Source organism: Cyanistes caeruleus, unplaced genomic scaffold (assembly GCF_971803275.1).
Source record: "Cyanistes caeruleus unplaced genomic scaffold, bCyaCae1.hap1.1 HAP1_SCAFFOLD_87, whole genome shotgun sequence".
NCBI lineage: Eukaryota > Metazoa > Chordata > Aves > Passeriformes > Paridae > Cyanistes > Cyanistes caeruleus.
The window spans coordinates 451,942-463,881 of NW_028255892.1; the positions used below are offsets into that span (position 1 = coordinate 451,942).

An 11,940-nucleotide genomic window follows, 5' to 3' on the forward strand; every position below is an offset into this window, starting at 1 on the left:
ACAGCCTTGGAAGGAGCTTGGGTTCATGCAATGCTAAAGGTTCACAGACGTTTAGTTGAGAATTCATAAGCTTATGTTCCTATAGCTGCAAGTAAGAATATGCCAGAAGTAAATAAAAAACTGCATTGAGTGAGATGGTGGAGAGATTTCAACTGTAATTGTATGATTTTATAGAGTAAGCTATGAATCTAAATATTATCCTAAGAAGCACATGTGTGTAGGTGAGCTAGCAGTGTATTGGGTGAAAAGCAGACACAGTGCAGCAGAACTTGGCAAAGGTGAAAGGTGATTAAGTAATAATAAACCTCTTCAATTTAGTGCATTAGCCAAAAATCTCAAATTAGCGAATCTAAGCCATCACTGCACCAGGCTGAAGCTGAGGATCCCCAGCCAAGCTCAGAGGGAGGAGAACACAGCATTTGTGGGATCCTTTCCAGTCTGACTTGCTTTAGCTGGAGCCTGGGGGAGGAGAGAGCAGGAGAAGGGTTGGCTGAGTCCTCTCCCCTCTGCCTTGCCCTTCTCTGCTGGATCCTCAGTTCATCGCACACCCACCCCAAGACTCCATCCCCATCCTACTGGTGCTGACAGGATTAAAGGAGATAAAGAGGAGATTAAAAAGATAGAGAGGAGAGAAAAAGAGAAGTTTAAATGCAGTTTAAATATGAAAGAAATGCACATGTTAGTGACTGCTGAGAGTTCCAAGGGAGCTGAAGGGTTTGCGAAGGGCCAGGAGCCCGTGAAGGGCTCAGGAGCTGCTGCTGCCGGGAGGGAGGAAATGCACCAATGGCTCCCAGCAGAGTCTGTGCTTTGAGGCTCTTTCCCAAACAGCTGCAGGAGGGAAAGCAGCTGAGTTTGGAGGAAGAGTTTTCTGCTGAGTTTTCCTGTTTGGAGCTGTCACAAGCTTGAGCTGCTCAAGGGAAACGCGGCTCTGCTTCCAGCAGGGCCCAACTGCCCGGGAGCACAACTTGGTTTCCTGGCCCTGAGCCAACGGGCAGCAGCAGCTTCTGTTCCCTCCTGGCTCTTGTGTCATTTCCAGCAGCACAAGACACACCAAGAAAAGCTCCTCCAGAACATGCCATGAGAAACACAACCTGATTTCATTGCAGGAAGGAGCTCTGACAGTCCCACAGGCTCAGGGTTGTTTGTCAGTGAACAGAGCAGGGAAAAGCACAGACACATTCCCTGCACAGGGAATTCACAGGAGGAAAGTGCAGCACTGGAGGATGAGCTTGGATACAACGTTCCCATGGCAGTTTTGGGGATAAAATCGTCAGCAGAGAGAAAAGAAAAAGTGCTCCCAAGGGTGGGCTGGGGAGGGCTGGTGCTTCCCAGGAGGCTCCCGAAGATCAAGAGGACAAAGCCCAGACCTTGTCCAAGCTGCGAGCTGGGTCTGAGCCAGAAACCAGGGGGTGGCAGAGACATTGCTGCTGAAGGGCTTCAGATTGCCAAAGCTAAAGTGTCCAGGATCAAGGAACATCTTGAGGTTACGGAAGTCCCAGTGCCCACGTTGATCCCCACATTTCAAGCTTAAAGCAGAGCTCCCCTTGTGATTCTGCTTTTTAATAAAGAATGTCAAACTTCAACAAAATTCCCTTAGAAAGACCCCATGAAGGTTCACACTGTGAGAGCTCACTCGAGGCAGCCCCAACTCCTGCCCGGGTTCAGTCCATGTCAAGCCCACTGTGCTTTTCAGCTGCTTTGCTCCAGCTCCTCCCAAATCACCATGAATTCCACTGAACTGAAACAAATCCAAGTCCTCGTGGGTCGGGACAAGGGCAGGGAGAGGTCACTCAGGGATCACCATCGGGGGCACAACAGCCCGACCTGGGGAAATGGACTGAACTTAGGACTGAGCAAATCAGACCAGGAGAATGAGGATTAAAATCAATCTTGAGAAACACCTCCTCCCGCTCCTGAACTTTTCTGTCTGGGCCGCTGCTCGCGGGGCACAGAGAGGGGCCCGGCCGTGTCCCTCCAAACCTCCCTGGGAATCACCCCAGTGCCCTCAGCCTTCCTTGTGCCCATCCCCGGGGCCCCTTGTCCCTCCCAATGGCTCCCGTGGCTCTCCCAGTCCATCCCAGCCTCTCCCAGTCCATCCCAGCCTCTCCCAGTCCATCCCAGTCACTCCCAGTGACCCCGCCTGTCCATCTCGCCCCTCCGTGGATCTGCCGCCCTCAGCCAATCAGAGCGCGTCTCTCTGATGACTCATCAGTTGCCGGGCAGATCCACAGAGCCGAGAGCCCCGCGCTGGACTCGGCCTCCCAGTGCCGCGCACTTCATTCCCAGTCCCTCCCAGTGCCACCACAGTCCCTCCCAGTGCCACCACAGTCCCGCCCAGTGCCACCACAGTCTCTCCCAGTGCCACCACAGTCCCTCCCATTGACACCACAGTCCCGCCCACTCCTTTTTAGCCATTCCCAGTCTATTCCTAATTCATTCTCACTTCACTCCCAGACCTCCACGCCCTCATCCAGTGTCCCAGTATCCACTCTCATCTCTTTCAGTGCCATCCCAGTCCCTGCCAGTCCATTCCCAGTCCCTCTCAATGCCACACCACTCCTCTCCCATCTCTCCCAGTGCCCATCCCAGTGTGTCCATCTCGCTGGTGCCCTCCAGCTCCCAGCCCGGCCCCGGCCGCCTGCTCTGCTCCCTGATGGATTTCTCCCCTGCCCACATCCAGCTGAGCTGCTCCCAGGGCCAGCAGCAGCTCTCGGGCCACGTGCTGGCCACTGCCTTGCTCCCCAGCGGGGACTGGAGCCAGCAGCTCCTGGTGCTGCTGGAAACCGCCCCCGGCAATGCGGGCTCAGCTCCAGCTGCCAGGTGGAGCACGGCAGCCTGGAGCACCCCCTGAGCCGGCACTGGGGCACGGCCCGGCCCCCACAGCGCCGGGGGCAGCGGGGGAGGCACTGGGGGGGCCCAGAGGGGGATTGGGGTGTGCTGGGAGGAACTGGGAGGGAGTTTGAGACAGACTGGTTTAAACTGGGAGAGGGGTTTGGGGGTCAAGAATGGCTGGGAAGGGGTTTGAAGGATGCTGAGGAGGGTGAGATGGGGTTCTGGCGTTCCTGGTGGAAACTGGGAGGGAGTTTGGGGGTGCTGGGTGTCACAGGGAGGGATTTGAGTGAGCCTGGAGGAGCTGGAAGGAGATTGGAAAACAGGGATTGGGATGAGGTTGGTTGTGCTGGAAGAGACTGGGAGGAGTCTTGATGAGTCCTGGTGGGGCTGGGAAGGGACTGGGAGAGGGTTTGGGGGTCCTGGGGAAGTGGGGGGAAATTGGGAGGGGGCTGTGGGATCCTGAGAGGAACAGGAGAGGCTCTGCTGGGTCCTGGGGAGGCTGGGAAGAGACTGGCAGTGATTTACCAAAATAGCAATATTGATCCAGTATCAACATCAATCTGTTAATGGACAAAAAACCTCTCCAACAGTTTAAAGTTACAAAGTGGATGTTTAATCACAGCACTGGGCGAGTGCAGGAGTCACCCCTTAATACGCACTGCAAGTTGACAAAAGATTCCAGTGTCTATTTATTTACAAAAGTCTTAAATATCCTAAATATGAATACATATTCACAATGGTAACACCTCCCATTCCCCACTTTGGATTAAAATGCACAATAATGATTTTAAAAAGTCATTACGCCTGTGTGGTTGGCTCCCTAATTTGAGGAGGGATTTGTTTTGGTGAGGAGGGGTCATCAACAGATGAAGGAAAACCGCTTTTCCTCACTCTGACCTTTCTGCCTTTACAATGGTTGACATTACAAATGACATTTGGTACAACTCCAGTTTCCTCCCTTGTGACTTTGAAATGGGTTTCCAGATGTAAGGTCTGTGATCTTCCTGAACCCGTTTATCAGTTTCTCTTTTCTCATTATAAGCACAGCTGAACAAACATACAATGAAAAGTAATTTTTTACATGAGATTCATTATCTCAAATCTTGCTTCTCAATTAATCATTAACTCTAACTAGTTCCAGCAAGGCCTATCTCTAACTAATATCTCTTATTTTTCTAAAATTCTTAGTTTTTTAATATTATTATCTCCAAAGAAGGTTTCAGAGGGTCCTGGATGGGCTGAGAGACACTGGGAGAGTCCTTGGAATGGCCTGGGATGTCTGTGAGACGATTTGAGGGTCCTGACCCCTGCAGACCCCCCCAGGGATGATGACAGATGCTGCCCACAGCAAGAAGCTGAAGGGGATCGCAGTCTCCGTGTTGGGCTTTGTCTTCCTGGCACCAGGGCTCGGCTTCTGCCTGTGCAGGAAGGTGAGGGGGATCCTGGGGGTCGTGTCCTCCCCCCCCACAGAGTGTGTGTGCTCCCCTCAGAATCCCCCAAGCATGGTGTTACCGCCGTTTCTCCGCCCACACAGCTCCTGAGGCAAAAGGTTCTCGAGGATTGAAAGTCAACAATTCCCATTGTCATTCTGTATCCTGTTAGATTTTCATTCCCCTGCTTTCATCCAGGTGCCCACAGGGAGCCAGGAAGATGTGGAGCCTCCCAGCCAGGTGTCTTCCCAACACGCATCACCAGGACCACGGATCACCAGGGCTCTGCCCAACGGGGGTCACTGGGGATCATCCAACGCCCATCCTCCCATGGGGGATGGAGCTGGAGCAGCGCACGAAGCTCTTCCCGCACTCGGGGCACTCACAGGGCTTCCCTTACTGGTGACTCCGTTGGTGTTGGGTCAAGTGAGCGCTCTGTGAGAAGCTCTTCCCACACTGGGGACACTCGTAGGGCCTCTCCCCACTGTGGATGCGCCGGTGGACGGTGAGGTTGGAGTTGTCCTTGAAGCCCTTCCCGCAGTCGGGGCAGCGGAAGGGCCTCTCGTCTGTGTGAATCCGCTCATGTTGGAGGACATCGGAGCTGGTCCGAAACCTCTTCCCACACTGAGGACACTCGTAGGGCCTCTCCCCAGTGTGGATGAGCTGGTGTTTTCTCAGGTCAGAGCTCCACCCAAAGCTCTTCCCACATTCCAAGCAGGTGTAGGGCCGTTCCCCCGTGTGGATCACCTGGTGTCTCATCAGGTCAGAGATATCTCTGAAACACTTCCCACATATTCCACACTCATAGGGTTGTTCTCTCATGTGGATCTTCTGGTGATTCCTCAGGTAGGAGCTCTGGCTGAAGCTCTTCCCACATTCCCCACACCCATAGGGCTTTTCACCAGTGTGGATCCTCTGGTGCTTGATCAGGTGGGATCTCTTTCTGAAGCCCTTCCCACATTCCAAGCACTTGTGGGGCTTCTTCCCCAGCTCTGAGCTCCGGCTGGATCTCTGGCCGTGTTCCTGGCACTGGGGGGATCTTCCCTCCTCGCAGCTCCCTGGACTGGGTTTCCAGCCCCTCCTCATGCAGGATCTCTGGGGCTTTTTCTCCTCCTCTTCCATCTGGACACAGTTTGGGAATGAAAATTCCTGGTTAGGAGGAAAAGGAGAGGAGAGCGTCTTGGGCTGGGGGTTCCTCCATGCCCAAGTTCATCTCAGAAAGTCATTGGGCATCTTGTGTCTGTAACAAAGCAAAGCACCAAGATTCAGCCCAAACATCAAAACAATGATGAAAAACTACCCAAACACCAAATTCAGGAAAAACCTCCTCCAGAATACAAAGATTCAGCCCCTGCAAAAAAACAAAGCACCAATATTTAGCCCAAAAAAGTTCAGAAACACCAAGATTCAGTCCCATCAAAATCGTGGATCCCCTCCCCAGTCACCTCCAGGGCAACACTCCTGGGACTGCACATACAGGGAGAATGGAACGTTGTCCTGCTTCCTCTTCCTTCTCTCCCACCTCCTCCTGTGGCCCTACTCTTCCTCCCACTCCTCTTCCTCCTACTATTTCTCCTCCTCCTGCACCTGCTCCTCCCACGTGAATCCTTCGACCGTTTTGTTCTTCAAACCTGCTTCTCCTTCCCTTCTCCTCCTGCCCCCAGGCCCAGCACCCACTGCCGCCTCCCTCTTCCCCCCCAGTCCCACAGCATCCCACCGCAGGGGCACGGATGCAGCTGGGCCAGCTCGGCCTGGGGCAGCGCTGGGCTCTCGGCCGCTTCCGCCCGCACTCGCTCCCCACTGCAGCCGCTCCCGCCACCACAGCGCGGGGGGGCCCGGCCTTGGCGCTCCCCCCTCCCACCTCCCCAAATTCCCCTCCAGGGGGGCGCCAAGGCCCGGGGGGGAGGGGCGCAGCTGGGCTCCAGCTGGGGAACGCTGGCAGCTGCGGCTCTGCCTGGACACTGATGAGTCATCAGCGCCGCGCGCTCTGATTGGCTCAGCCCTGCCTGAGCCCTGCGCCTGCACCAAGGGGGGACACCCTGCTCCAGGGGGGATGGCCCCAAAACGGGGGAACCCCAGCAAAGGAACAACAACAAAGCCTCTTTACAAACTGATCCCCTCAACCTCATTGCACATAGGGCCAGGGACGTGGACATAAGGAAGTGACAGGAGGAGCCATCAGCTGCACAAAATGTTATGAATTGATGACACAGACTGCTGCTCAGCCAAGGTCCTGCTAAATTCATCAACTTCCAGAAGAACAACAAAGACTTAACACAGCCATCAATATTGTTAGCTATACAGAAGTGGGGTGCATTGAGAAGTCTGTACTTCTCCAGGACTTCAGCCAGTGGGGAAAGGGAGAGGGAGATGTGACCAAGAAAATTAGGATGAAAAGGAGGCTGTGTCTGCCAACAACTGGAGAGACCCCACAGGAAATGTCCCATGGCCTCTCCCTATTTTTATGAATGAAATTACTGTTACAGGACTCCTCTGTCTTCCTTGTGGACAGAAACCTCTGGGGATGTCAATTTTTCCACACACCTTGGGGCTCCTCCGCAATTCCTTCCACCGTCCGGGCCGGCGGGCAGTGAGTGCAGCTGAAGGGGCCTCACCCAGTTTGGGGGATCGGCTCCCTCGGCTGGCGGCGGCACCGGGCATTGATTGGGTACCCGAGAGTGAGCAGGAGACAGACGAGGGACGGATCAGGGCGGCTCTCAAGAGTCGGCAGGGAGAGAGCACTGAAAATCTCAGCAGTGACTACAGTGGCATCTTCGGGGAGTGAACATGGCAGGGCACCCAGGGAGGGGACAAAAGGGAAAGCCACAATGGGGTCCCAGCCAAAGGGATGAGGATCCCAAAATATCTCTCAAGGGTCCCTGGGGAGCATGGTGAGGTCGTTTGCACATTCTCCCAGAGGGAATTAAGGACATGGACACCCAGGGGGGCAAGAAGGGAAGTCCAGAAGGGATTTAGACAACAGGGGATGGATGGTGTTGGTGTGCTGGGAAGGGACTGGGTGAAGGGGAGTGTGCAGGAATGTGCTTAAGGCAAGAAGCAGCAGGAGGAATCCATGGGGTAAGAAAAATGATTATATAAAAGAGGAAAAAGAGAAAAATACTGAGGATTGGAAGGATTTTCAGAAGGGTCTTATCCTCAGATTTGCCAGCTGACTCAGATCCTTTGTATCCCAGTTTTGGAGGACAGGAAAACAAGGAGGTGAGGATTTCAGGGGGTTTCTCTGAGCTGGGAGCGGCAGGAGCGGGCGCAGAGCTGCGGCACCGGGAGCACGGGCTGGGGGCCTGTGGGGAGCTGTGGGGCCGGGCCGGGGCTGTGGGGCAGCCGGGGCTCAGCGCCGGGCGCTGCCTGAGCCCAGCACCCCCGGGGCAGGGCCGGCAGTGGCCCCCGGCCCCCAGGAGGCTGCGGGACGCCCCGGCCGCTGCCCGGCCCCGTGGAGCTGCCGGCCCTGCCCGCCGGGGGGGCCGCCTTTGGACACTGCGGCAGGACAGGGACCGGCTCTGGGATACGGGCTGGGGAGGGGAGCCTCAGCACAGCCAGCACGAGGAAGGAACAGCTCACAAATGGCGATTAGACCTGCAAGGATCCACATGATCTTTTAAGCATTTCCTGCTGGGTCCCTGGAGAAAGGAAGGATTGTGCAGAAAGCTCAGCAGCTGCCACAGGATGGGCACCCACAGGCACTGAGGGGGCTGCAGCAGCGACAGAAGAAGCCCCTGCAGCACTTGCTCACAAAGGCTCAGCAGCTGAATGCAGCAAGGGATGAGCAAAAGGCCAAGCTGAAGGCAAAGGCCATGGCACAGTTCCTACAGCCCCTGAGGGATCAAGCCCAGGGCCCAAGGGGGCCCCAGCACCCAGGGGACACCCTCGGCCACAAGCACCTGGCACAGGCATTGCCCTCCTGGCCAGGGCACAGCCCACCCAAACAGCCCCTGGCAAGGAATCAGCCTTCCAGCTGCAGGGCACAAGGACACTGCAAGCACAGACAGCAGCACCCTCAGCACCAGCAAGTCCAGCCCTTGATGGACACGCATTCTTAGCGGTGGCACAGCTCCCATTCCACCAGGGACCCACCACACTGCAGCCCTTGGGAACATCCAGGGTGGCTCTGGATCCAGAGGAGACCTTTCCTGATGGACACAGGGGCCTCCCCATCCACTCGGAATCTTACACCTAAAGGTGCTAGGGAATATTTTAGCTATTAAGGCACTAAGTAGGAAAGATGAGTGGGTGTGTTTTATTCAGCCACTATTAGCAGATGTGGGGGATGGGTTTAAAATGCAGGAATTTTTATTTGCTCACAATTGTGATTGTAATTTACTGGGATGGGATTTGATGGCTAAATTGGGAATGCAAATTAATATTGCCAAAGGGGATACAGAGGTTGGTTCTGCTGTACCTCTGCATCAAATGTCTGGCAGAGCCTAGGCTGAAGTGAACCCACAAGTGTGGGCAGCCCCAGGGAAATTGGCAAAATTAGATATGGAGCCTCTCCAAATTTCCCTGAAGCAACCAGGACAAGAGGTGTCCAAAAGCAATCCCCTGTTCCAAGGGAGGGAAGGAAGGGCTCACAGCCTGTCTGGGAGTCCTGCTCAAGGCACGGCTTGGGCAGCCAGGGATGGCTCCCTAGAATGCTCCTATCCTGCCAAACAAGAAATCCAATGGAATCCACAGAATGCTGCAGGACCCAAGAAGAAGAAATGAGATGATGAAACCGAGGCACCCCACACTCTCAGATCCTTACACCAGCCTCAACCAGGTGCCCTCCTCACACTGCTGCCATTCACAACTTGATGCAAAAGATGCTTTCTGGGGATCTGCCCACTTCCAGAGGATGCAAACACAATTCTGCCTTGGGCTGGCAACAAGAGGTAGAAGGGAAAATGCTCAAGACATGGACGGTCCTTCTGCAGGGATGCACGGAAGCACCGGCCTGATTGGGGCAAGCCTTGCAGGAAATATCAAAGGAATTGACCTCACCCCCAGGGACTGGCTTCATGCAGGATGTGGATGACTTGATCCAGTCAGAAAAACAAGGAGAAGAGGTAGAGGAAGCCTCTGTGAAATGGCTTCATTTTCAGGCAAAAAAGCAGCTTTGAGTAGCTGAAAAAAAAGAAATGGCAAATGACAGAGAAAATGGTTAAATATTGGAAACAATTTTTGACTGAGGGTTTGTGGTGTATTGATTCAGAGAGAGTTCAGGGAATCTGAGAAATAATGTTTCCCAGGACAAAAATGGAGCTGAAACAATTCTTAGGATAATTAGGGAACTGCAGGAGCTGGACTGAGGATTCTTTGTTCTGGCCTGAGCATTGTATGACTTCTTTAGCCCCAGATAGCCTCAATTTTACTGAGTGGACATAAAGAAGAGAACAGAACTTAACAAAATGAAAAAAATAAACTGATTGATGCCCCAGCCATGGCTCTTCCAGACTCAGAAATCTGAACTGGAAGGGAATATTAAACAGGCCACCCCTGAGCCTGCACTGAAGGCAACGCAGCAGCAGCCAGGGCTCCCCAGCGGGGGAAGCCCCTGCGCCTGCCCACAGATCCTCTGCTCAAATCCTCGGCCTGGCCACCCTCCTTTGCCATCTCCAGCCACTGCGGGACAATCCTTGCTCTCACTCTTGCAGCTTCAGGCCTTTCTGTGCCTGCCCTCGCCACAGCTGCTGGGGAAGGCACCGGGACAATTCCACTCTGCCTCTCAATTACACTCACACTCTGCCCTGCCTGGGATTAGCTGCTGGCAAAATAGACCAACTTGAAAATGGCTTCAAATCTTATTTCTCTGAAGGGACTTGGTTTGCATTTGCCTTGGGGAAAGGAATTTTAATGTTTCTTTTCCACCACTCAGCAGAGATGAAATTAACATCTCAACAGATTGGGAATAGCCCAAAAGATTCCCCCCAAGATAATGACCATCAACAAAACATCAACAGCCAGCAACAAACATCAACCAACATCTACCCCAGACCCTGCCCCAGGCACAGCTGGAGACATCTGGTCTGGAAAAGGCTGAGCAGGAAATCCAGGAGTGCCCACCTAATTCACATCACAGGCACAGAAATCCGGCTGCAACAGGAAACCAAATCCTAACAACTCCACACCTTCAAACCAATGAACATTAAACCAACGTGTGAAAAACGAAGTTCACTCCTGTAAAATTTTAAAAATGTTTAATAAAGACAATAAGAGACATAAAGTAAAGCAAAGAGATACGGCCGGGTGCCTTGGCGCGCTGCCAAGAGCACACCTGGTATCTCAGGAGTGTCCTTTTTATCCCATCCTTGCTGCGAGAGGTTAATGCATATTCAAGCATGTCCCCTCCCTGGTTCCACCTTCTTGGATCATATTTTTTCAATTTTATTTTCTGTTGGTCAGCATAATTTTTGCTGGTCTAGCTGGTCAGCATTATTTCGGAGTTTTTGGTTTCTTTTCTGCTGCAGATGGTCACTTGTTGATAAGAGTCCAGGCCCCTTATACTTCCTCAGAGAGCAGATGGGCTTCATATCTTTCCCCCTTGCTAACGTCCTGGTACCGGCTTTTTGGTCACAGTTTGCTCTCCATTTCCTGCTGCTGATAACAGCCTGTTTTCCACAGCTTGATCCTCCCATTGTCTTGCCTGTTGGAGTTATCTTGCCTTCTCCAGATGAGACATATCCTTACCATTCAGAATTCCTATCTAAGCCTATAACTTGCTAAGAGAGAAAAGAATATAGTGAAAGCATATAATATATTTATCAGAATAATTGTGAAAAGCCAATATTTACAACATGAATTCACAACAAGCTCTCCTTTTATTTTTTTTATAAATCATTTGGCTTGAGCAATAATTCTTGTTTTCTAGCTTCTAGCACTCGTTCATTTTTCTCACAAATCAGTTTAGCTTCTTCCAATGGATCTTTCACATTATTTTGTTTTCTTAATACCATGATTTTTTGTGCCGTTCCAGATGTGGCCAATTTTGGTTCTGTAGGCATTGCTACTATTTGCATGCCCTGCACCACTTTGGTAATTAGTTGGATGAAACAGGGGATTAGACAAGGAAGGAATATTAAACCAGCTGTAGCGCATAGGAGGAAGAAACCTAGCTTCTTCCACCATTCTGTCCCCAGCAGGTTATCCCACCAATTAGTGGTCATCATTGACTCCCATTTTTGGACTGGCACATGGGCTATTTTTCTAATGTTCTTGGCGATATCTAGAACGGCATTTCCATTGTCATCAATTTGCAAACAACAATCTGATGTATTAAATTTCCCGCAAACACCCCCTTCTTCAGCCAATAGATAGTCCAAAGCCAGTCTATTCTGATATATTGCAGCTCTGGCTTGGCGTTGCTGACTGACTATTAATTCCATAGCCCCAGCTGTTTCATTGGTTATGATTTCTACCACAGCTTGGAGTCTTATAATGCGATTTAGCATGTAAATTGGGGTTCGATATCCCCAGCTTCCATCTTGTGCCCAAGTAGCTGGTCCATATGTTTCTAGTATGCGTTCAGGGGGCCATTCCTCATCTCCCCATTTTTGAGGTCCTCCAAACAATTCCCTTTTATTTCTTTTTAGGTCCTCATAAACCGGCACTCCCAATTGATCTCCATCTGGTCCTGGCAAAAGGAAGAATCCTGGTTGAATGATTCCCAGAGTACAACTCCCTT

At 52.4% G+C, this 11,940-nt stretch overlaps 1 protein-coding gene across 1 annotated transcript in view; it reads right to left on the bottom strand.

The window, feature by feature from the left end:
• The window catches only part of LOC147646666 (uncharacterized), a 713,664-nt gene that overhangs the window by 378,398 nt on the left and 323,326 nt on the right, over positions 1-11,940 (bottom strand). Inside the window, 1 exon segment of the mRNA XM_086873090.1 lies at positions 4,670-5,252. Within this exon segment, the coding sequence (XP_086729216.1) occupies positions 4,670-5,252 (583 nt within the window).